The 25,837-nt window shown below is 44.1% G+C and overlaps 1 protein-coding gene across 2 annotated transcripts in view; it reads left to right on the forward strand.

The window, feature by feature from the left end:
• Positions 1-25,837, forward strand: part of DAG1 (dystroglycan 1) — a 69,080-nt gene that overhangs the window by 37,337 nt on the left and 5,906 nt on the right. For both annotated transcript variants that reach the window (XM_032411294.1, XM_032411292.1), the window contains exon 2: positions 12,113-12,494. In XM_032411294.1, coding sequence (XP_032267185.1) covers positions 12,219-12,494 — 276 coding nt within the window. In that variant the 5' untranslated portion in view covers positions 12,113-12,218. The remainder of the gene's footprint in view (positions 1-12,112; positions 12,495-25,837) is intronic.

The raw sequence follows: 25,837 nt of genomic DNA on the forward strand, positions 1-25,837 counted from the left end.
GAGGGCAGATGCCCAACCAACTGAGCCACCCAGGTGCCCCTAAGCTGAGAATTTTTAAGTGGAGAATCAGATTAGAAAAGTAAAAGATTAACTGTATCTAAGAAGTAGAAAAATAAGTAAAGAGTAAAGACACAGGAAGAAGCTAAAAAAACAAAAACAAAAACCAAATCCTGTATCCTCCCCATTCATTCTATTAGGTGTGTGTCTGGAACTTTGTGTATGTTTGGTATACATTAGTGATTGCAACACATGTGTCCTTGCCGCTCCATAGCTTCCAGTCTTGTGGGGTGTTGGTTGAGCTGAGCACTTTACTAAATAAGAGTTACAATGTATAAGAAAGGAAAGGCCATTAAGAGAAGCACTATGCAACAGTGAACTCTAAAGTTACAATTTAAAATAGTATAAAATGGGTGCCTGGGTGGCTCAGTTGTTAAGCCTTCCGCACAGGTGATGATCCTGGGGTCCTGGGATTGAGCCCCGCATCGGGCTCCCTGCTCAGTGAACCTGCTTCTCCCTCTCCCACTCCCCTTGCTTATGTTCCCTCTCTCTGTCAAATAAATAAAAAAAAATTTTTAAAAAATAGTATGAAACAAGACCTAGGCAATTCTAAAATTAAGTGATAAAATAAGCTATAAAAGGGGTACACAGGCACAGACAGTCAGGAAACTGGGAGATACAAAAACACACACAAAAGAATTCAAAGAAAAACCTTTAACTTGGGGCACTTGATAGGGATCTGAGAAGACCTCTATCCAGAGTACGGTGAACCTGCATGTTGAGGAGTCAGAGTGTTTCCTTCTTTGCCTTTCCTGGTGGAGGACCCTGCAGCAGTCACAGGGAGTTAAGTGGTTCTTGGGGCTGATGCCCACAGGACCCCAGCTTCTAAGTCCCTGGTCATTTGGTGTCCACTTGAGGAAGTGTGGCATTTAACACTGCTGGCAAGTCTGTGCTGGGCAAAAGTGACACAGCCAGATGGCTGGAAGGAGAAGTCCCTTTTGGGGAATGGGTCTGAAATCCCATGAGAACTGCCTGGTTACTTATGGCCTTAGGGTGGAACAAGTTAGTAGAAACAGGAAGGAGGACAATGTTATATCTTGTATTATCCAGCACTGATGAGAGGATGAGAGCATGCCAAATTATAAAATATCTTCATTGGCTTTCTAAGGTAGATAAATTTCAAATCCCTTTTCATGCCTTTGTAGAGCAGCTTCATGTGTTTTGTTCTGAGCCTTTAGGGAGCAAGTGCTGTCCTAGAAACTAGGAGTGTGTAAACTTGAGTGACATGGGCCCCAGGAGGTAGAGGTGGACAGAGATGGGGTTGATGGATGGGGTAGGGTTGGGGCAGGGCAGTAGGCCCAGGGGCTGGGATCTGGATGCCATTCAGAATATGCCAGACACATGAATGAGGACAGGGCTTTCCAGTCCTGAGAAGGTTGTGAAGAAGACAGAGCAAGATGTAGTGACTGTTTTAGGATTTTTATTAGTTTGAGATAACAGTACTCAGCCAAGCCCTTCACCTTCACATGTTTCAAGTCTTCAGCAGAGAACATAGACTAACATACACATAACTTGAGTATCTGCCACCCAGCTTTGTCATACCTTAATGTTCTATTGTATTTTTTTTAAGATTTATTTTTTTAGAGAGAGCGCATGGCGCTGAGTGGGGAGCCTGACGCAGGGCCTGATCCCATGACCCTTGAGATCATGACTGGAGCTGAAACCAAGTCAGACACTTAACTGACTGAGCCACCCAGGCACCCCTGTTCTGTTGTATTTTTGTAAGATCCTATTTTAGGAAATAAAGTAGTTATAAATTTGGAGATCCTTGTGACCCCACCTTTTCTCATGCCCCTTTTAGAGCTGTACCTACTTCCTTCATGCCCCAACTGCCTCTTTAACCCCTGGCAACCACTAATCTATTATCCATTTCTATAATTTTGTCACTTCAAGAATATTATAAAAATATAATGTATGGGGGCGCCTGGGTGGCTCAGTTGGTTAAGCAGCTGCCTTCGGCTCAGGTCATGATCCCAGGCTCCTGGGATCGAGCCCCGCATCGGGCTCCCTGCTCAGCGGGAAGCCTGCTTCTCCCTCTCCCACTCCCCCTGCTTGTGTTCTTGCTGTGTCTCTCTCTGTCAAATAAATAAATAAAATCTTTAAAAATATATATATATGTAATACATATATATAATGTATGTATAAAAATATAGTATGTAACCTTTTAGGATTAGCATTTTACACTCACCATAATTCCCTTGAAATTCATTCACTTTGTCTAGTGTATCAATAGTTTATTCCTTTTTATTGCTCATTAGTATTCCGTGATACAGATATACCACAGTTTGTTTACCCATCCGTTGAAGGACATCTAGGTTGCACTGTGGTTGAAAAGCTATTTTCCCCCATTGAATTGCTTTTGTATCTTTCAGAAATCAGTTGGGCATTCTTGTTTTTTTTTTTTTTTTTTAATTTATTTGAGAGAGAGAATGAGAGAGAGAGAGCACATGAGGGGGGGGAGGGCCAGAAGGAGAAGCAGACTCCCCGCCGAGCAGGGAGCCCGATGCGGGACTCGATCCTGGGACTCCAGGATCATGACCTGAGCCGAAGGCAGTCGCTTAACCGACTGAGCCACCCAGGCGCCCTCTTGTTTTGTTTTTTTAAGATTTTATTTATTTATTTGACAGACACAGCGAGAGAGGGAACACAAGCAGGGGGAGTGGGAGAGGGAGAAGCAGGCTTCCCGCCGAGCAGGGAGCCCGATGTGGGACTTGATCCCAGGACCCTGGGACCATGACCTGAGCTGAAGGCAGACGCCTAACGACTGAGCCACTCAGGCGCCCCTGGGCATTCTTGTTTAAATCTGTTTCTGGATTCTATGGGTGCCTGGGTGGCACAGTAGGTTAAGTGTCCAATTGTTGGTTTCGGCTCAGGTTGTGATCTCAGGGTCATGGGATCGAGCCCCGCAGCGTTCAGCACAGAGTCTGCTTGAAAGACTCTCTCTCAAATAAATAAATAAATAAATCTTAAAAAAAAAAAAACTTTCTGGATTCTCAGTTCTGTTCCATTAATTTATGTGTTTGTCTCTCTACTAATCGGTCTTGGTTATTGTAGCTTGCTAAATTTTGATATTAGGTAGAATAATTCCTCTTTTTCAAAATTGTTTTTTGGCTATTGTAGTTCCTTTGCCTTTCCATATAAATTTTATTTTTTATTTTTTAAGATTTTATTTATTTATTTGAGAGAGAGAGAGCATGAGCAGGGAGGAAGGGCAGAGGGAGAGGGAGAAGCAGACTCCCTGCTGAGCAGGGAGCCCGATGTGGGGCTCCATCCCAGGACCCTGGGATCATGACCTGAGCCGAAGGCAGATGTTTAACTGACTGAGCCACCCAGGTGCCCTCCATATAAATTTTAGAATGGTCTTGTCTATGTATACAAAATTTCTTGCTGGAATTTTGATAGGGATTGCATTAAACCTGGAATTAGTTTCCTAGGGCTGCTGTAAAAAATTACCACAACTTTAGTGGCTTAGAGGAATATACATTTATTCTCTCATCGCTCTGGAGGCCAGAAGTCCAAAATCAAGGAGTTGGCGAGGGCTGTATTCCCTGTGGGCCCCGGGAGGAATTTATTCCTTGTCTATTCTACTTTCTGGTGACTGGTGGCATTCCTTGGCTTGTGGCCATATCACTCAAATCTTTCCTCAATTTTCACATCCCCTTCTCCCTCCATGGTGTGTATAATCTCCCTCTGCCTCTTTCGTATAATGACAATTGTGGTTGGATTTAAGGACCACCTGGGTAATCTCCCTATGTCAAGATTCTTTTTTTTTTTTTTTTAAGATTTTATTTATTTATTTGACAGAGAGAGACACAGCGAGAGAGGGAATACAAGCAGGGGAGTGGGAGAGGGAGAAGCAGGCTTCCCGCTGAGCAGGGAGCCTGATGTGGGGCTCGATCCCAGGACCTGGAATCATGACCTGAGCTGAAGGCAGACACTTAACGACTGAGCCACCCAGGTGCCCCCCATGTCAAGATTCTTAATCAATCTGGGAGACTCTTCCTATAAACTAACATTTACAGATTACATGGTTTAGGACCTAGTATCTTTGGGTGGCCATTATTTAGCCTATTACAAATCTGTATAACAGTTGGCAAGAATGGACACCTTTACTGTGTTGAGCCTTTCAACCATTAACACAATATGTCCCTTTGTTTAGATCTTCTTTGATTTCTTTCACCAGTGTTGTATAGTTTCCAGCATATGAATCCTGTATATGTTTTGTTAGGTTTGCACCTAGGTATTTATTTTTTGAGTGATTGAAATGGTATTATATTTAAAATTTGGTGTCTACATGTTCATTTCTAGCATGTAGAAATACAAGTGATTTTTGTATGTTTATTTTGTATTCTGTGATCTTGCTAAACTCACTTATTTTAAGATCTTGCTTTGTAGATTCCTTGGGATTTTCTGCATGGATAATTATGTTATCTGCAAGTAGGAACAGTTTTATTTTTTCCTTTTTTTTTTTTTTAATTTTTTTCCTTTCTGACCTATATGTCTTTTGTTTCCTTTTCTTGCCTTATTATTGCTGTCTAGAACTTCTAGCACTATGTCAAATAAGAGTGTAAGAGCAGACATCCTTGCCTTGTTTCTGATCTTAAGGAGAAAGCATTCAGGCTGTTACCATTAAGTATAATGTTTGCTGTATGTTTTTTGTAGATGCTCTTTATCAAGTCAAGAAAGTCCCCTCTATTCCTGCGTTTCTGAGTGTTTATCACAGATGGGTGTTGAATTTTGTCAGGTACTTTTTCTGCATCAGTTGATATGATTATGTGATTTTTGTTCTTTAGTCTGTTAGTATAGTGGATTATGTTGATTGATTCTCAAATATCGAACTGGCCTTGTATCCCTGGAATAAGTACCACTTGGTCATGGTCCTATATAATTCTTTTTATTTGCTAAATTCTATTTGATAAAGATTTTATTTTTAAGTAATGCCTACACCCAGTGGGGCTCAAACTCACAAACTCGAGATTAAGAGTTGCATGCTGTACCGACTGAGCAAGCCAGGTACCCCTGATAAGTTTTGTTACAGATTTTTGTGTCTGTTCATGAGTGATATTGGTCTGTATCCTTACCCTCCTCTTTTTTTTGGGTACTGTCTTTGTCTGATTTTGATATCAGGGTAATGCTACCTTCATGAAATGAATAGGAAGGGGCGCTTGGCTTGGCTGGCACAGTTTGTAGAACATGTGACTCTTGATCTCAGGGTCATGAGTTCAAGCCCCATGTGTGGCATAAGAGTTTACTTAAAATTTAAAAAATAATAAAAAAAATAAAATGAATAGGGACGTGTTCCCCCTTCTACTTTCTGGGAAAGATTATGTAGGATTAGAGTTGATTCTTCTTTATTTTATTTATTTATTTGACAGAGAGAGACACAGCGAGAGAGGGAACACAAGCAGGGGGAGTGGGAGAGGGAGAAGCAGGCTTCCCGCGGAGCAGGGAGCCCTATGTGGGGCTCGATCCCAGGACCCCAGGATCATGACCTGAGCCGAAGGCAGACGCTTAACGACTGAGCCACCCAGGCACCCCTCTTCTTTAAATATTTGGTAGAATTTGGTAATGGAGACATCTGGGTCTGGAGGTTTCTTTTTGTGGGAGCTTTTATTTTTTATTTTATTTTTTTTAGATTTTATTATTCATTAGAGACAGAGAGAGAGAGAGGCAGAGGGAGAAGCAGGCTTCCTGCAGAGCAGGGAGCCCAACACAGGGCTCGATCCCAGCACCCTGGGATCATGACGTGAGCCGAAGGCAGACGCTTAACCCACTGAGCCACCCAGGCACCCCTTTGTGGGAGTTTTTAAATTACAAATGCAAATTCCTTAATAGTTTCCTTAATAGAAATTGTTTGTATGATATGATATTGGGTGAATTGTGGTAGTTAGTATTTTTTTTAAGGAATTGGTCTGTTTTGTTTTGATTTGTCAAATCTTTTTTTTTTTTTTTTTTTAAGATTTTATTTATTTATTTGAGAGAGAGCAAGAGAGAGTGAGAGCATGAGCTGGGAGAGGAGCAGAGGGAGAGGGAGAAGCAGAACTCCCTGCTGACAGGGACCTGACACAGAGCTCGATTCCAGGACCCTGGGATCATGACTTAAGCCAAAGGCAGACGCTTAACCTGCTGAGCCACCCAGGAGCCCCAGATCTTTTTTATTATCTTTTTTTTTTTTTTTTTTAAGTAATCTCTCTGCCCAATGTGGGACTCAAACTCAGGACCCTGAGATCAAGAGTCACATGATCTACCAACTGATCTAGCCCCTCCTACTTATTATTTTTTTGATATCTGTGGATCTATAATGATATCCTGTTTGATTCCTGATATTGGTAATTTGTGTCTTCTCTTTTTTGTCAGTCTTACTAGAGATTTGTCAATTTTACTAATCTTTTCAAAGAATCAGGTTTTTTTTCATTGATTTTTCTATTTTTTTTTTTTTAAGATTTTATTTATTTGACAGAGAGAGACACAGCGAGAGAGGGAACACAAGCAGGGTGAGTGGGAGAGGGAGAAGCAGGCTTCCCGTGGAGGAGGGAGCCTGATGTGGGGCTCAATCCCAGGACCCCGGGATCATGACCTGAGCCGAAGGCAGACGCTTAACGACTGAGCCACCCAGGCGCCCCTCTATTTTTGTTTTTAATTTCATTGATTTCTGCTCTTTATTCTTTCTTTCCTTGTGCTTGCTTTTGGTTTATTCTGCCTTTTTTTTTAAAGGTTATTTTGGCGGGAGCATAAGATTATTGGTTTGAGGCTTTTCCTTTTTTTCTGGTGGATTCAGTGCTATAAGTTCATCTCTAAACACTGCTTTAGCTGTGTTCCACAAATTTTAACATACCCCACAAATGTATTTTTATCTTCATTCAGTTCAGTATAATTTATTTCCATTGATATTTCCTCTCTGATCCAAGGATTATTTAGAAGTATGTTGCATAGTTTTTGAGTGTTTGGAGATTTTCCTAATTATCCTCCTGTTACTGATTTCTAGTTTGATTCCATTGTGGTTAGAGAACACATTCGGTGTTATTTCATTTCTTATAAGTTTTTCAGGGTTTGATTTATGGCTCCAGATATGGTTTATTTGGATATATGTTCCGTGGACATTTGAAAAGAATGTATGTTCTGCTGTTGTCAGGTGGAGGGCTCTATAAATGTTGATTAGATCAGGTTGATTGATATTTTTGAATTCTTTTGTATCCTTGCTGATTCTCTTTCTGGTTGCTCTCAATTGTTGAGAGTGTGGTGTTGAACTTTCCAAAACTAGAATTGTGGATTTGTTTATTTTTCCTTTTAGTTCTATCCGTTTTTGCTTCACAAATTTTATAGTTTTGTTGTTTGGTACGTGTACATTCAGGATTGTTATTCTTGGTAGCTTGAGCCTTTTATCATTATATAATTTTCCTCTGTCTCTGGTAATTGTCTTTGCTCTGAAGTCTACTTTATCTGATATTGATAGAGCCTTTCTTGCTTTCTCTTTTTTTTTTTTTTTTAAGATTTTATTTATTTATTTGAGAGAGAGAGAATGAGAGAGAGAGAGAGCATGAGGGAGGTAGGGTCAGAGGGAGAAGCAGACTCCTCGCTGAGCAGGGAGCCCGATGCGGGACTCGATCCCGGGACTCCAGGATCATGACCTGAGCCGAAGGCAGTCGCTTAACCAACTGAGCCACCCAGGCGCCCATCTTGCTTTCTCTTAATTAATGTGTGCATGTTATGTCTTTTTCTGTTCCTTTACTTTCCACCTACCTATCCTTGTCATCTCGGTATTGTCATTTATTGATTGTCTTCTTATATTCAGTTTGAGATCTTCCTGGTTCTTGGTATGAGTGATTTTTTTTTTTTTGAGAGGGAAAGAAGGGGTGGGGGGTGGAGGGGTGGGGGAAGCAGAGGGAGAGGTAGAGAGAATCCCAGGCAGGCTCCACACCTAGCACAGAGCCTGATGTGGGCTCAATCCCACAACCCTGAGATCATGGCCTGAGCTGAAACCAAGAATCGGATGCCTAACCAACTGAGCCACCCAGGCACCCCTGATGAGTGATTTTTGATTGAAACCTGAACAGTTTTGTATTTTGTTCTGAAACTCTGATTTTTTTACCCGGCTTTTTCTAATACTCTGGCAAGGGACTGGTGAGGGAGGTACTGCCTGATTACTGGGAAGTAGAGGTAGAAGTCCAGGTTCCTTACTCACCCTTTTTTTTAACTGAAGTGTAATTAACATACAGTATTCTATTAGTTTCAGGCGGACAACATAGTGATTCAGCAGTTCTATACATTCCTCTGTGCTCACCGTGATAAGTGTAGAGTCACCATCTGTCACCAAACACTATTGCAATATTATTGACTATACTCCCTATGCTGTACTTTTTATCTCTACGACTTACTTGTTTTATAACTGGAAGTTTGCACCTCTTTTTTTAAAAGATTTACTTATTTATTTGAGAGAGAGCAATGTGAGCCCGGGGGTGGGGGGGTAGGGATGAGGGCTGAGGCAGAGGGAGAAGGAGAGAAGCTGACTTCCTGCTGAGGGCGGAGCCCCAATTCGGGGCTTGATCTCAGGACGCTGAGATCAGACCTGAGCTGAAATCAAAAGTTGGAGGCTTAACCGACTGAGCCACCCAGGGGCCCCATGTTTGTACCTCTTAATCACCTTTATCTGTTTCACCCATCCTCCCACCCACTTCCCCTCTGGCAGCTACCAGTTTGTTCTATTTAAGAGTTGGATTTTTTTGTTTGTTTGCCCCACTCAGCCTTTTTTGACACCTGAAGCCTGGTGAAGTATTTGTTAACTGCTGGGTAGGGGTGGGAATTCTCGTTCCCTCTTTACCATTGAGCAGTGGTAAACGTTCTGACACTAGTTCTTCTCTGACACCAGCACTGCAGGAAGTGGGAGATACTCCTTGTTACTCTTCGGATGGGCATAGAAATCTAGGTTTGGTTTCCACTGACACTGAGGGACTAGAGGAGTAGGCCAGGTGGTACATTGTTACTGGCCAGTGGGGGTAAAAGTCCCGGCTCCCTACTTGGCCTTCTCTGATAGCACCCCAGTGGGGATGTTAGGGAGCCTTATTACAACCTCATGAGGGTGGAAGTCTAAGGCTCTCCATTTGGCCTTTGGGTGGGAGTGGGGCCATAGTTTTTTCTGTGGTGTTTGGCTAGAATAGAGCTGTTACTGTCTAAATGTTTTCTGTCTTGCTATGCTACCCCCTTCCTGCTCCTTCGGCTAAAGAGAGCAGACTTTTGTTGGGACTCTCTTTTGTATCATCTTTTGGCATTTCTGGGTTGCCAGCATCTTCAGCTCCACATCTGGGATGTTTGAGTGAAAAAGAAAACCCAGGGAACTCACCACTGTGTCATTCCTTGGGTCCTGAGGTACCTCACTGGTCTGCCTTCTTCTCTTGACTTTTTAGAGTCTCGTGTTTATATATGATGTCTAGGATTTTTTGTTGTGTTTAGTGGGAAACTAGGGGAAAAATATGTCTACCTCATCTTCTTAGATGTGGAAGTCCAGTTTTTTTCTTTTATGCTTTTTTATGTCTTGTTAAATGAAATCCTTTCTTACCCTGACATTCTACTATATTCTAAAATTTTGGGGCGCCTGGGTGGCTCAGTCAGTTAGCATCTGTCTGCCCTCAGCTCAGGTCATGATCCCAGGATCAGCTCCTTGCTCAGCAGGGGGCCTGCTTCTCCCTCTGTCTCTGCCACTCCCCCTGCTTGTGCTCTCTCTCTGTGTCAAATAAATAAGTAAAATCTTAAAAAATAACTAGGGCTAGGTATAACTGCTGTTTATAAAGTTATTTTCATAGAAAAATACTTATAAATCAGGGGCACCTGGGTGGCTCAATCAGTTAAGTGTCTGCCTTCGGCTCAGGTCATGATCTTGGGTCCTGGGATCAAGCTCCACATCCGGCTCCCTGCTCAGCGGGGAGCCCTGCTTCTCCCTCTGCCTGCCGCTCCCCCCCTGCTTGTGTGCTCTCTCTCTCTCACACAAATAAATAAAAATCTTAAAAAAAAAAATAAAAAATTTAAAGTTCTGTTTTTTACATTTGTATATCTAATTCACCTGGGTTTTATCTTATTTATGATGGAGAAGTGAGGGAGGACCCTAATTGTACTTGATTTTCTTCATAGATGGCCACTGGTCCTGGTGCCTTTGAACAGCTCCTTTGCAAGCTGATTTTGGGCTTTCTGGTTCCACAGTGCACTTCTACTCTGCCGCTGTAATGCTGCTTTAAATATAAGTAGCTTTATGATAAGTCTTTGTTTGGTAAGCTAGGACTCCCAACCTTCAAAATTATTTTACTTGGGTTTTGACTGTCTCATGAATTTTAGTTCAAAAACAATGTAGGAACAGGAATGGCAAAATCAATAGCAAAAAAAAACAACAACAAAAAAAACCCCAGCCATGTTGGAATTGGCTTGGATTTGCATTGACTTTACAGTACACTGCCCACTTCAGGGACCTTGTTTTTTTTTAGCAATATTATTTACTTTGCATTACCCCAGTCAAAAAAATAACATGTGGCCCCTCAGCAGCTTGGCTCAGGGCAGGGCTTGCTTCTTTTCTAGAATGGGAAATTGCTCTGGTCACCTTGAGGACACCCAGCAAGTCCCATAATGCATCTGTGTGGCTCTCAGCCTCAGGGCAGGCGTTCTGAGCTGCCTGCACTGAAGCCAGTCAGAAGTATGAGGGACAATGTGCAGGGTTCTAATCTCTCTTTTGGGGGTAGGGAGCAAGAGAGGCCAAATGAGTTGTGTTCACTGGCACTGAGTTTGCAAATACGGGTTTCATAAACAAGTCCTACGGTTAGTGCTTGGGGTGTGAGGAGTGAGCAGTTGCTGAACTTGTCTGTGCAAATACTTGGTTTTCTAGTCTCTTCAAAAGCATTGTTTTTTGTTTTTTGTTTTTGTTTTTTTGGGGGGGAGAGGCAGAGGGTGAAGGAGAAAGAGAATCTTAAGCAGGCTCCATGCCCAGCGCAGAGCCAGATGCAGGGCTCGATCTCACAACCCTGAAATTATGACCTGTGCCAAAATCAAGAGTTGAACACTTAACCGGTGCTTAACCAAGCCACCCAGGTGCCCCAAAAGCATTGTTTTAAGACTTCATAATTGTTACATTATCCACATTGCTTGGTCTCTATATATACAAAAAAAATTTTTCCCCCTGAAACATTTCAAAGTAAATTGCAGAGATTTTTGATACTTCAGCCCTAAATCCTTCAAAAGTAAGGACAGTCTCTTATAGAACCACACTACTATCATCTCACCTAAGAAAATTAACAATAAATCCAATCTCCAGCCCAGAGACAAAATTCCCCAATTACTCCTTTTGGAGCTGGGGTTTTGTGTTTTTTCTTTCTTGAAGTTTTTTAATTTTTTGTTTTAAGTGAATCCAGATCCAGTCAAGATGCACACACTACATCTGGTTGCTGTTTCTAAATCTAGAACAGCCCGCTTGTGTTTAGGGTTGTCAGCATTTGGACAGACCAGGCCAGTTATCTTGTAGAAGGTCCCATATTCTAGATTTGTCTGATTGTGTCTTCATGACTCCTGTGTTTGCTATAAACTGGGAGTTAGGTCTAGAGCAGCACTGCCCAACAGCAATATAATGTGAGCCACACATGTGATTTAATATTTTCTGGTAGCCACATGAAAAAATAAAAATAAGAAGGAGGAATTAATTTTGGTAATGTATTTTATTTAATGCATTTCTTTATCATTTATTAATGTAATTATTTACTTAACATTTAATAATATATTTTATATCCAAAATAATATCATTTCAATATGTAATCAATATTTTAAAAGTATTAAGGAGACATCTTACATTCCTCTTTTATGCTAACTTTTCAAAATTCAGTGTGTATTTTGCCCTTAATGGGCCAGCCACATTTCTAGTGCTCAACGGCCACATGTAGCTCTGTACTGTACTGGACAGCACAGGGTGAGACTTGATCCAACTCAGGGTAGATGTTTTTGTTAACCTTAGGGGGTAGTAACTGCCGTGTACAACTTGGAAACCATGGGGTCGGCTAAAGTCTGAGTCTACTGTCTTTTTTTTCAGGCCCTGGGATGGAGCAGGTGTGCAGAGGGTGAAGACCCAGCTCTGGGACCAAGTCACTTGCCTCCTTTCTTAGTGAGATTGTCGGCTTGAGCAGACCCAGGCCGGGATGACGATGTCTGCGGGCCTTTGGCTGCTGCTCCCCCTCTGGGGGAAGACCTTTCTCCTTCTGCTTTCTGTGGCCGTGGCTCAGTCCCATTGGCCTTCAGAGGCCGGCAGGGACTGGGAGAACCAGCTCGAGGCGTCCATGCACTCAGTGCTCTCAGACCTTCACGAGGCTGTTCCCACAGTGGTGGGCATTCCTGATGGCACGGCTGTCGTTGGGCGCTCATTTCGAGTGACCATTCCAACAGATTTAATTGCCTCCAATGGAGAACTCATCAAGGTGAGACTGGATATAAAGCTTATGTGAATGGGGAAGAATTCTCATCTGCATTTTGGTTTTAGTTGTTTGCTTGTTTTTGTTTTTTTCGCTTTCCATTCTGAGTTCCAGCAGTTCTGAACTCAGTTCTTCCAGGACCTGTGCAGTTACCATAAGAGAGGGACAACCACTGATACTTACAAGAGGGTCCCCAGATATCTCTGTATAGCATCTAAACTTTTATTCTTGCTCCCGTTTTTGAAGGTGTTACCATTAAAAAGCCTTTACATCTGTGGTTTGGAAACTTTCATGGTCATAGGGTTAGGTTTGATGGAAGGGCTTATGTGTAGAAAAAGGTCTTCTTTCATTAACCATGGTATTAAACCCAAGAAATACAGGACTTTGAAATGATTTGAACCTATTTTTATAATAAAGGTATAAGTAAATATAGGAGTTTTGCTCTCATTTGGTGTTGTATGTTTACTAATGTATTTGATCACTTAAGAACCTGGTATTAGTATGCAGACTTCAGCCTCGCCCCATCTTCTTTGGTGAAGCAATCCAGAGAACAAGGGGACCTGAGACCCATGTGACAGAAGAATGTCTTGGCTGGCCCAAGATGGAAATCAGGTGAAATAGGAAGCTTGTGTCAAGAAGCACCATCCCTTTGTCTGGGGTTGTGGGTCCTTGGAATTTCCCCTGGATCCTGAGTGAGTTTGCACGGTGGCCACATGATGGGTAGGGTCTACCCCTCAAGTTATGAACATGTCTTAGAGCAGAGGTCAACTCTTTCTCTTAGAGGCCAGATAGTAAATATTTTAGGCTTTGCAGGCCGTATGGTTTCTATTGCAACTCCTCAACCCTGCCAGTATAGTACAAAAGTAGCCATAGATAATGTGTAAATGAATGGGCATGAGCATGTTCCAATAAAACTTTACTTATGGACACTAAAACTAAAATTGGAATTTCATATAATTTTCGCATGTCAAAAGATATTCTTTTGATTTTTTTTTTCTCTCAATCATTTGAAAATGCAAAAACCATTTTTAGCTCATAGGCCATACAAAAACAGGTGGTAGGCCACATTTGGCTCTTGGCCATAGTTGTCCTATAGAATTCTTCCCCTAGAGGTGTGGCTTCAAAATGAACTAAAAATATCCCAAGATTTGTATTTTGTGTTGGTAGTTTTTATATCTCTTTTGCCTTTAGACTTCTGCAAACACATAGTGTTCTGGTTATCTTTTGGTGTGTTTAAACCACCAAAAGTTAGTGGTTTAAAACTCCCAGTTTGTTTTGCTCACAATTTTGTGGCCAGGAATTCAGGGAGTCAGAGCTCATCTGGAAACCTCGTTTCTGCTTCACATGGCACTAGCTAGAGTGGCTCATATGGGGCCGGAGGGTCAACTTCTAAGATGGCTCATTCATGGCTGACAAATTGGTGCTGCCTGTTGACAGGGAGCTTAGCCAGGGCTATTGGTCAGGGTCCTTGGTTCCTCTCCATGTAGACCTTTCCCTGGGCTGCTTGGATTTCCTCATAGCACAATTAGCTGGGTTCTAAGAAACAGGAAGTGGAAGCTGCCAGTCTCTTAAGGCCTGGCTTGGTAACTTGTATAGCAACACTTCATTGTACTTATTCATCAAAGCACACACAGCCTCTGGTGGGTTATTACCAACTTTCTCCTCTCTGACCCACAAGCCCCAGGCATCTAGATTAGACATGGTCACAAATGCTATGCCACTCTTCCCACTGAGAGGCGAATCTATGCCGCTTTCCCTTGAATCTGGGCGGACCCACTCCTTACCTGCACCTTCCCTGTGCTCCCTTCATTTTCCCTGCCGGCCCCCTTCTCTTTAGGTCATGGCTTGTTCTCAGGGTGGCCTTCTGATCTCAGAGGCGGTCATTACTCTAAAGATCCTGGCTTAGTTCCACAGAGCTTGTTCTAGTTTGCAGAAGTTTTCCATGTCATCTTTGTAATTAATGCCCCAGCAAGCCAGATGCTAGTCTGACCATTAGAAAAAGAATAGTGGCAGTTTTGGAGGTACAGTTCTTGTCCACCTTCAGATTTGATCTTCTGAGTAGCCAAACCCTGTAGTGGTTGCCCTTGTTCCAGTGGTCACTGGAATGTTTTACATGGATTAGTTTTGACGAGAGGTGCCTTGAATCAATACAGCGAGTGGTATTTGCTGTATCTGGCAGAGAAATATTTAACAGGCTTATTCACGAGGGGAGTAAAGAGATTTTACTGGGAAAACAGGATTTTATCTGAGCACATTTATCTGTAGAAAGCAGACCATTTAGTAGCTGATCAGCCTGTAGAAAAACAGATGAAAATGTGTGACTCTTTGTTCCAGACAGTCTTACCATCAGGGTTATGTGGGGTGGGAAATCAGATCAGAAAGCGTGACTTCATCTCTGGAGCTTCGGTTTCCCTATATGTGAAACATGATTAATAAATATTTATATAAAAAGTCTTTTTTATTTTCTCATTATAATAATGATATATAAATGTGTGTTATAGAAAAGGGTGAAAGAAAAATCTCTTGTGGTTCCTGCCATTCAGACTGAACTCTTCTATCATTTTCTGTGTTCATAAGGAGGTGTCCGTATCACACACACACAGACATCTTAGATTTGGAATCATACCATATTTTTTTTTTTTCATTTTTAAAATTTTAATTTTGTTATTTATTTATTTAAAATCAATTGATATATATTATTAGTTTCAGAGGTAGAGGTCAGTGATTCATCAGTCTTATAATACCCAGTGCTCATTACATCCTGTGCCCTCCTTAATGTCCATCACCCAGTTACCCCATCCCCTCACCCACCTCCCCTCTAGCAACCCTCAGTTTTTTTTCTGTAGTTAAGAGTCTCTTATGGTTGTCTCCCTCTCTGATTTCGTCTTATTTTATTTTTCCTTCCCTTCCGGGCGCCTGGGTGGCTCAGTTGGTTAAGCAACTGCCTTCGGCTCAGGTCATGATCCTGGAGTCCCGGGATCGACTTCCACATCGGGCTCCCTGCTCAGCAGGGAATCTGCTTCTCCCTCTGACCCTCCCCCTCTCATGCTCTCTCTCTCCCATTCTCTCTTCAGATAAATAAATAAAATCTTTAAAAAAAAAAAAATTTTTTTTCCTTCCCTTCCCTTATGTTTATCTGTTTTGTTTCTTAAATTCCACGGAAGATGAGTGAAATCATACGGTATTTGTGTTTCTCTGACTGACTTATTTCACTTAACATAATACCCTCTAGTTCCCTCCATGTCATTGCAAATGGCAAGATTTCATTGTTTTTGATGGCTGAGTAATATTCCATTGTATATTTGTACCACATTTTCTTCATCCATTCATCTGTTGATGGACATCTGGGCTCTTTCCACATTTTGGCTGTTGTGGACATTGCTGCTATAAACATTGGGGTGCATGTGCCCCTTTGAATCTGTGTTTGTACCCTTTGGATAAATACCTAGCAGTGCAATTGCTGGGTTGTAGGGTAATTTTTTTTTTTTTTTTTAACGTTTATTTAGAGTCTGGGATGCCTGGGTGGCTCAGTTGGTTAAGTGTCTGACTCTTGATTTAGCTTAGGGTTGTGAGCCCACATTGGGCTCCGTGCTCAGCAGGGAGTCTGCTTTTCTCCCTCAGCCTCTCCCTCTGCTGGTGCACACACGTGTGCGTGCTCTCTCTCTCAAATAAATCTTAAAAAAAGAGATTTATTTATTGGGGTGCCTGGGTCGCTCAGTCGGTTGAGTGTCCAGCTCTTGATTCCGGCTCAGGTTCTGGTCTCCAGTGTGGGACTGAGCCTCACCATCAGGCTGCATGCTGGGCGAGGAGTCTGTTTGGGGATTCTCTCCCTCTCCCTCTTCCCCTCCCCCAGCTCACGCTTGCACTCTCTCAGATAAATAAATCTTAAAAAAAATATTTATCTGAGAGAGAGAGAGAGCAGGGGGCAGGTGGGGCAGAGGGAGAGAGAGAATCTCAAGCAGACTCCCTGCTAAGCGTGTAGCTGATACAGGGCCTGATCCCATGATCCTGAGATCATGACCTGAGCCGAAATCAAGAGGAGTCTTAACCAACTGAACCACCCAGGTGCCCCCATACTGGAAATATTTTTAAACCTACTTTTTTTTTTTTTTTTTAAGATTTATTTATTTTAGAGAGAGCAGGGGCAGAGGGAGAGGGAGGGAGAATCGCAAGCAAACTCCTTGCTGACCGCAGAGCCTGACAGGGACTCAATCTCACAACCCTGAGATCATGACCTGACCAAAACCAAGTCGGATGCTCAACCGACTGAGCCACCAAGGCACCCCTAAACCTACCTTTTTTTATTCACTGTAGCTTGATTTTTTTTTCCTCATGGTCATTAAGTATTCTTTGGGAATGTGACTTTTAATGACTTGCCCGATATTCTTATGTATGTGAGGAATATTTCAGATCTTGGTCCCAAGGAGTGTTGTTGAGGTGACTTCCAAATGGTATCCATCACTACTACCATCATCCAAGCTACCACTTATTTGCCTCTTCCCAGGTTGTCTCCCTCCCCTCAGGCTGTTTTCCACACTGAGGCAAGAGTTGTCCTTATCTTGGTAAAGCTTAAATCTGCTAACACCTGCTTTTCCCCCAACCATTACTGAGTTGCACTTAGGATCAAGGCCCATGTGATCTGGCCTTTGGCCTCCTCTCTCTCCTCTTTCCCTTTGCATATCATGTCTCAGCCACACTGGCCTCTTTCTTGCCCCAAGGACATGCCAAGCTCAGAGTCTACCCTGGCCTCTGACATACACTTTCTTCTGTTGGCTGGGGTCCTGTCACCTCTTTCAGGCTCATCTTGAGTCCTTTCCTTCCACCCTGATAAAAATAGCTTTCCCACAAAACCTTACGTTATCTTCTTAGCAAATTTCTGTACTTGAAATTCTTGGTTTTTGTTAGTCTGCATGTTTGACTCCCATCACACAGTAGCTCCTCAGATGTTTATGGGCTGGCAGAGGGAATGAGGACCCCTTCAGGACCCCTGTAAACTTGCTTTGGATTGTCAAAGCCTGTGAGACTAAGCTTGTCCGAGTCTCATGTGGGGTTCCCAGGTGAGGGTTGGTCTTCTAACCATTTTGGACGTGGTCGAGTTACCTAATGAGGATTCACAAGCAGAGCCGGGTCCTGTCCTGAGATTGGATGAGATTTGATAGTGTGGTTGTCCTTCTTGCTGTGACTGGTCAGGGGATGTGCATGGGGATTGGTGATGGACTAAGTCAGTATTTGCCACAGACTAAGCAGTCATAATAGTCTATTGAAGGGATAGAAAAGTAAGTCTCATTCTAAGTGAGCTGCCCTGGCCACCTGCCAAGCCTTGTTTGACCTGTGTGCATCGAACCCTGGTTATGCTATTTCAGGAGGTTGTGGCAACTCTGGGGGTCACAGTGGCAGAGGGTGTATTGCTTTGCATCAGCCAAATGTGCCCATCAGGTAACATCAGCTTCCCAAGGCAAGGGCTTCCCTGTACTTTACACACCAGGCCTCAAGGAAATAAAAGAAGAGGGGACCCACCTGCCTGGAGGAGGTGGCCCTGAGGTCCTAGACTCTCTGCTCTGCCTCACGCCTGACATCCTTTCGTGTCCAGACAGCCCTTGTTCAGTTTCAGCTTGCCCAGCACCTCTTGCTTCTCCTGCTGTTCTCTAGCTCTGCCTCGAGAATCGATTTGCTGTTATCGACCCCAGCTTAACTCCCAGATGGATTCCATTGACATGGTGCCAGCAGGGGCTGTGGGATACCTCCAGGCCCAGTGGCCAGCATGACCTTCTTGTGCCTCAGGACTCTGTTGTCTCCTGTGGCCTTAGGACACTCTAAAGCAGGTGGTCCTTGCATGTGCTCCCTTGAACCACACTGGATACCTGTATGCAAAGCTCACCCCAGGTCAGCTGTCCTTTGCTCTCACAGATGCCTTTAGACCCTAGAGCGCCCTCCCTCCTTGTCAGGGTTTGTGGGGATGGGTCCCACAGAAGCCAGCTTGGCCTTTGTTGGCTAGATCATCAGCTGTCCCAAGTTGGCCACAGTTGACTCTTCCCTCCCTCAGGAGTGGCTCCAGCTCCCTGCAGGTGCCTCTCCTCTGACTTGAGTGAGCGAGGGACTGGCTGAGGAAGGTGATTACGTGCCTGGAGACGTTCTTACCCCTCCTTTCTAGGGTGGTCAGGAGAGACATCATTGCGTCTCATGAAATGATTGGCTGCCCCTTCAGATGTCTCATTTGGTTGCTTTTCATTCCCGCTTCCCCTTATCCTCCTAGCCTGGAGACAATGTGGACTTTCCCTCAGCCCAAGATGTCGGCAGACTGGGAGCAGCCCTTCCTGGGACTGTGCTCTCAGCTGCTGGCGTGGGCCCCCAATTGTTCCCCCGAGAACAATGGGTACTCTTTTTGGCCAGGAAGGGGAACTCATGAAAGGACTGTTTCTTTGGATGCTTTGAGAGCTCTGTGGCGTCCCCGCCTGCATGAGATGAACTGCAGTTTCTTCCTGCCTCGAGTGGGTGTTCCCTGGCTCTGAATGGACCCCTTGTGAACATAGCACACCGGGAAATGCGGGTTGGCGAGGGAAGGCATCTTGGGGGTGGGTTGTAAGAATGACATTTGCCCAGACACATCAACTCAAATACTTACTGAAGTGTAGACTTTACTTCTGTGTTTTAAAAAAAAAAAAGAAAAAAAAATTTACTGACAAGGGCTGAAAGAACATGACAAAGTAAAAATAGATGACATTGGGATTGAGGGACTGACTGTGAGAATTTTATTAATGGCTGTAACTATGCTAAGCTGTCCCTTTTGGCGGAAAAAAGATTAATTTTTGTTTTTAGATGAGAACAGTTAACATCAGGTAAAATGCTTCATAACTCAGACCTGGAGGGCACTGGCTGGACTGGACAAGTTGCGTTCAGCATGTGATCCTGTGGCCTTGGCCTTAATGGCAAGGTTTGAGGCTTGTGCTGGTTTGAGGCTTGCAGGTCCACCAAAGATTGTCTCTCGTGGGTGTGGCTCTGCTTTACTCGGCAAAGCAAAGGCCCCTCATACCCACTTCCACTGTGGTTCCTCATCTTATGTGGGGACAAAGTTTTGGCTCTTTGGTCTCAAGCCAGAGGTTCTTCCTGTTGACTTGTGCCATCTCCCGGCAGCCCAGTCATGTAACTGTCCGTGTGCATCATTTACAGAAGCTGAGCTTGGCCAAAGAGTAGATTTGTCTCATTGTCATAGTCCAGGGCCCAGATACAGGATCACCCTGATGTATCACGGGGGCCTCTGAAACTTGGCTGGAGGCTCAGACTCCATCAGAGGGACAATTCCCTATCTCCCTAGGCAGAGGAGACCACATAGTAGGCCTGCGCAGAGGAGGCCTTGGTCACTTGATGTGTCAGTGCCTCTGGGGGGGTGCGTGTGGCACCCAGCCATAGATGGCTCCGGGTTGGCCCAGCTTTGCAACTTGGCTGAGGGGTGGGGAGCTGAGGGGTCAAGGGCCAGTAACCAGGTCTGAGGGACGACAAGGACTTTGCCAGGGAAGGCTGCTAGAGGCCTAAGCAGTGGGGTATCCTAGGGCAGCAGTCTGTGCCACTTTGAAATGGACCACTGAGGGGCACCTGCGTGGCCTAGCTGGTCAAGTGGTTGACTCTTGATTTTGGCTCATGTCGTGATCTCAGTGTCATGGGATTGAGTCCTGTGATAGACTCCGTACTCAGTGTGGAATCTGCTTGTCCTCCCATTTTTTAATTGGATTCTTTGTTTTTTGGGTGTTGAGTTGTGTAAGTTCTTTATATATTTTGGATACTAACCATTGAATGGATATGTCATTTGCAAATATCTTCTCCCATTCAGTAGGTTGCTTTTTAGTTTTATTGATTGTTTCCTTCACTGTGTAGAAACTTTTTATTTTGATTATAGTCCCAATAGTTTATTTTTGCTTTTGTTTCCCTTGTCTCAGGAGACCTACCTAGAAGAATGTAGCTATGGCCAATGTCATAAATTACTGCCTGTGCTCTCTTCTAGGATTTTTATGGTTTCAGGTCTCACATTTAGGCCTTTAATCCATTTTTTAATTTTTGTGTAGGGTATAAGAAAGTGGTATAATTTCATTCTTTTGCATATAGCTGACCAGTTTTCCTAACACCATTTGTTGAGGAGACTGTCTTTTTTCCATTGGATATTCTTTCTTTCTGTGTCGAAGATTAATTGACCATATAACTATGGGTTAACTTCTGGGTTTTCTGTTCTGTTCCATTGATCTGTATGTTTGTGCCAGCACCATACTGTTTTGATTACTACAGCTTTGTAATATAACTTGAAGACTAGAATTGTGATACCTCCAGTTTTGTTTCTCTTTTTCAAGGTTGCTTTGGCTATTCAGGGTCTTGTGTGGTTCCATACAAATTTGAGGATTGTTTGTTCTAGTTCTGTGAAAAATGCTGTTGGTATCTTGATAGGGATTGCATTAAATCTGTAGATTGCTTTTGGTAGTATAGAGATTTTAATCATATTTATTCTTCCAATCCGTGAGCGTGGACTGTCTTTCCATTTCTTTGTGTTGTCTTCAATTTCTTTCATCAGTGTTTCTTTTTTTTTTTAAGATTTTATTTATTTATTTGAGAGAGAGATCACGAGCATGAGAGAGATCACAAGGGTAGAGGGAGAAGGAGACTCCCTGTTGAGCAGGGAGCCCAATGCTGGACTCGATCCCAGGACCCCGGGATTACGACCTGAGCCAAAGGCAGATGCTTAACCAACTGAGCCATCCAGGCACCCTCATCAGTGTGTTTTCTAGTTTTCAGGGTACAGGTCTTTAACTTCTTTGGTTAAGTTTATTCCTAGATATTTTATTATTTTTGGTATAATTCTAAGTGGGATTGTTTTCTTAATTTCTCTTTCTGCTGCTTCATTATTATTAGTGTATAGGAATGCAACAGATATCTGTACATTGATTTTGTATCCTGTGACTTTACTGAATTCATTTATCAGTTCTAGTAGTTTTTTGGTGGAGTCTTTTCTATATATAGTATCATGTCATCTGCAGTAGTGAAAATTTTACTTCTTCCTTACCAATTTGGATGCTCTTTTTTTTTTCTTTTTGTTGTCTAATTGCTATGGCTAGGACTTCTAGTACTATGTTGAGTGAAAGTGATGAGAGGTGTCATCTTTGTCTTGTTCCTGACCTTAGGGGCAAAACTCGTTTTTCCCCATTGAGTATGATGTTAGCTGTGGGTTTTTCATATATGGCCTTTATTGTGTTGAGGTATGTTCCCTCTAGACCTACTTTGTTGAGGGTTTTTATAATGAATGTATGTTGTACTTTGTCGAGTGCTTTTTCTGCATCTATTGAAATGATCATATGATTTTTATCCTTTCTTTTATTGATGTGACATATCACATTGATTATTTGCTAATACTGAACCACCTTTGCATCCCAGGAACAAATCCCACTTGATCATGGTGAACGATTTTTTTAATGTATTGTTGGATTCAGTTGGCTAGTATTTTGTTCAGAATTTTTGCATCTGTGTTCATCAGAGATATTGGCCTGTAGTTCTCTTTCTTCGTGGTGGCTTTATCTGGTTTTGGTATTGGAAACTTGCATTTTGATGAAGGATTAAGTACTGGAAGTTCCTCTGCCCATTTGCTCTCTGTCCAGGCTTAGGATACTGAGTTGGGATGAGACCTGTTGCTTGTGTTGCATGGTGTTTGGAACAGATGCTCTATCTTTATCAAACCGGTGTTTGACGTTCTACTGTGTGTGAGAGGGCAGCAGTGAGGCAGTTGGAGAGAATGCCCCAGAACTGAACAGGGAGTCAGTTACTAGTTATCTGCTAATATAGACTAAAGAGTGACCAAAACCTTCACACTTGGCAGTTCTGCAGTCATTGGTCATGGTGACTCATTGTGGGCATTGCTGGGCGGGTAGTCTTTGGAGCTTCATAAGGGTCTGCCCAAGTTTTGTGGTTTTGATTCTTAGTTTTTGGATGTACTTTGTGGATCAAGATTTCTAAAACTGGGTGTGGGGCAGTTGGAGATCTTGTTTTCCTCAGTGGTGGGCTTGCCTTCTATCTCAGAAGCATGTCTTCTCTGAGGGTTGCTGAAATTGGAAAGATTTCTGGCTCTTTCTGTGTGAACCTGTGAGCTAGAGCCTATGATTTTCTTAAATCAGCCTTCTTCCTGCAGTTTCTGCCCCCTACAGGTGTTCCCACTGGCAGCCTGAAGGCTTCTTTCCAAGGTGGCTGCTTTATAAGGTTAGCAGGCCTTGCCTCCCCCAATTCCAAGGCAGTGTTGGTATCTGGTGATGGAGGGCTGAGTGATCTGAAACCCTGGGAGAGTCCCATGACCTGGACCAGCCTGTCACCCAAACACATGTGCTGGTGCTCTGTTTCCTGCCTCTTATCTGTCATTCCTGCCATTAAGGGTTAGTTGTGGGTGGTACAGCTAGGGCAGAAATCTTTATGTGAATAAACCCAGAGACTCCAAGGACAGTCTGAATCTCATGTGCAAACATGCCAGGATAGAGCACATCTGTTTGAGACTGAAGAAGTGAATGCTGGTCTTTGGGTTGCCCCTGCAGCAAGTTCTCTCCTCCCCCAGGCCCCTCAGGGTTTTCATCCACTCCTGGCAGATAGTTCTCAATAGGCAAGCAAGTCCCCGAGGGTCCCAGGGCCTTATTCCCCTGTAGAGTCCTGGCTTCCCCTTCCTGTGGCCTCCCCACTTCCCTTTGATGCTTGGAGCTTCTGCTTTGGGGGATGACCAGGGAGAAAAGGTCACAGTGTGTGATGGGTCCAAGGCCAGAAGCAGGACCGGGGAGTGGACTCTCAACCTATTGCTGCAGCAGCCTCACAGTGCAGACTGGGTCCTCTCAGCCCAGGAGTGGGCGGGGAACCGCACCCACAGAGAATCCAGCATGTGCCTGGCCCTGTGATTGTACAAGGATGCCATCGTTTTCCCCTTTTTACAGATGAGAAAACCAGGGCTGAGGTTGGGTCAAGTTTCAGCCTGCCTGGAACTGGGATTCAGCCAAGGACTCCTGGAAATGGGGCTTCCTGTCGCGTCTGCTCTTGTTATAGGGAACTATGAGTCCTGGCTTGTCAGGGGCAGGTCTCTCAGGAGGAACTTTCATATCCTGCTTTGCCCTTCGGCCCTGAGAGGAAAAGCATTCTAGAGCTTGGAAGTTTTGAAAGCTTGGGAAGATGTGTGGAGTTCCCCTGGGCTGAGGGGCTCCTGCTTTGACAGGGTAGAGCAGGTGTTGGATTTCAGAGCATTCCCTCAACTGAGTGCCCTCAAGAGGGAGGGACTGTTAGTGGAATCCTTCAGGGACTGTGGACACTGCCAGCCCTTTAGGCATGTTCAGGCTTCCCAGTGCAGGGGCTTTCCCCAAATGGCCTTGAAAATGCAGAGATGCCAGCTTGCTTGTGACTTGGTTGCATTCCTTGTAGAGCTCGTACTTGTTTCGCTCCTTGTGGCCCTTCATTGAAGCGAATCACTGCCACTTAAAGTGCTCCCTGGGCCTCACATTCCCAATACCAGGATGCTCAGAGATGCATGGATGTTAGAACTTCCAGGTTGGTACCTTTCGTTCCTGTCTGAGGAGTACCCAGGACCCTGGGAACTGTCTGCTTCAGGTTTATAGATGCGGGTCGGACACCTGTCCCGTGGCAGGGCATGGCCAACGCTCCAGGATCGTGAGGAGCCAGGATCTGCAGAAGGGAAGGCAGAAGTGCAGGTTGGAGAGGCTGTTAGATGTTTTTTTTTTTTTTTTTTTTAAAGATTTTATTTATTTGTGAGAGAGAGCGCACAAGCAGGGGGAAGTGGCAGGAAGAGGGAGAAGCAGGCTTCCTGCTGAGCAAGGAGCCTGATGCGGGACTCGATCCCAGGACTCCGGGATCATGACCCAAGCCGAAGGCAGATGCTTAACCGTCTGAGCCACCCAGGTGCCCCGGCTGTTAGATGTTATTAACATGTAATAATGTTACTTAGCATAGTTCAGATAAGTGTATGTCTTCCGAGGGTGGCCGTGTGGGAGCCTTGGCCAAAGAGTGGCTTGGGCTTATTCCTTAGGAAATGTCTGGCAGCAGGCCTGTGGCTGTTGGGGTCAGCAGAATAGGAATTGAGCCAGGCTGGGAGGCTTGAGGAGGTGGGGCCATTCTCAGTTTTCTCTGTTATCAAGTGCCCTTGGGTAGCTGGTGGGACTACTTACTCGTCTGTGCTGATGGAACGCATAGGGCTGGGCACAGGCATGGCCGCCTGGATACTCAGGAACGTCCCCTGGGCCTGGCCAGCCAGTTGGTACCCACTGCCAGAGCCTGTCCTGGTCTCTCTCCCAGCCCTGTTTGGTCTTCTCTACAGGTGGCGTCTCCTTGGATGACTTCACCTTGAGCTCTCCATTCTAGGCCCTCCCTCTGCTGGGTGTCCTGCCATCCCAGTGGTGGCCATTGGGATGGAGTGCGGTGAGGAAACATGCTTGGGTTGCTGGAAACCTGGCTACACCCTGGCTCACCTACTGCCCGCCTCTGAGGACCCCAAGCCATACCCCACCGTTGTAAAACGTTTCATGGTTCCATGACTACTCCATTTGGGCCTTGACAGCTTTGCTTCCTATTTTCTGCAAAATGAGAGCATTTAGCCTTTGCTTTACATGTTTATATGTGGATGTGACAGTTTTCATATTTAATATAACTGAACCAAAACATTGGAAATAAGTATTATTTTTGTAGCTAAAAAAGATTTTAAAGGAAAAATATATTTAGTGTTTTTCATGGATTTAAAGACACCCATGTTTACAGATACTTTGTCATTTCTGAATGTTGGGTGTGTTTGCAGTGGATGGTGACTGACAGGAAGGGGGTTCTTAGTGGTGCCTTAGGTAGATGGTGGTGCACCTCGAGTTGCTGTGGTGTCACAAAAGAAGCTATTCATAGACCCTCTGTGATCTCAGTGGCTCAGAAGCAGTCACTAAAGGGCAGCCCCAATAACAGTAACTTCTAATAATGTCACATGTCTTCTCGTGGGTTTTTGGAGGTAGGAAATCTGTTTATAGGGGAGTAAGTATCTAGTCTCTGGTAAGATTGATGGAATGACATGCACCTGGCCATGGGTCCTGACTAGGAAGATCAGGTATGGGTCTCCTTCCCAGTCAGGCACCTGGCTTTTGGCAAGAGGAATCCTGAGGAACCAGAGCCTCTAGGGAGCCCAGCAGAAGCCCTCTGGCCTTCCTGCTGCAGGCAGAGAAGCATTTTAGTGTCCCTCTGCTGAAAAGCAGTGGCCATGCAGGGCCATCCCTGGGCTGAGGCTGGCAGTTAAGACGTGCCGTCTCTTGGCCATTGTTGTCTCTGGGCTTGATGGAACAGGACCGTGGAGCTGAGAGTGA

Source organism: Phoca vitulina, unplaced genomic scaffold (genome assembly GCF_004348235.1).
Source record: "Phoca vitulina isolate PV1807 unplaced genomic scaffold, GSC_HSeal_1.0 scaffold13, whole genome shotgun sequence".
Classification (NCBI taxonomy): Eukaryota; Metazoa; Chordata; class Mammalia; order Carnivora; family Phocidae; genus Phoca; species Phoca vitulina.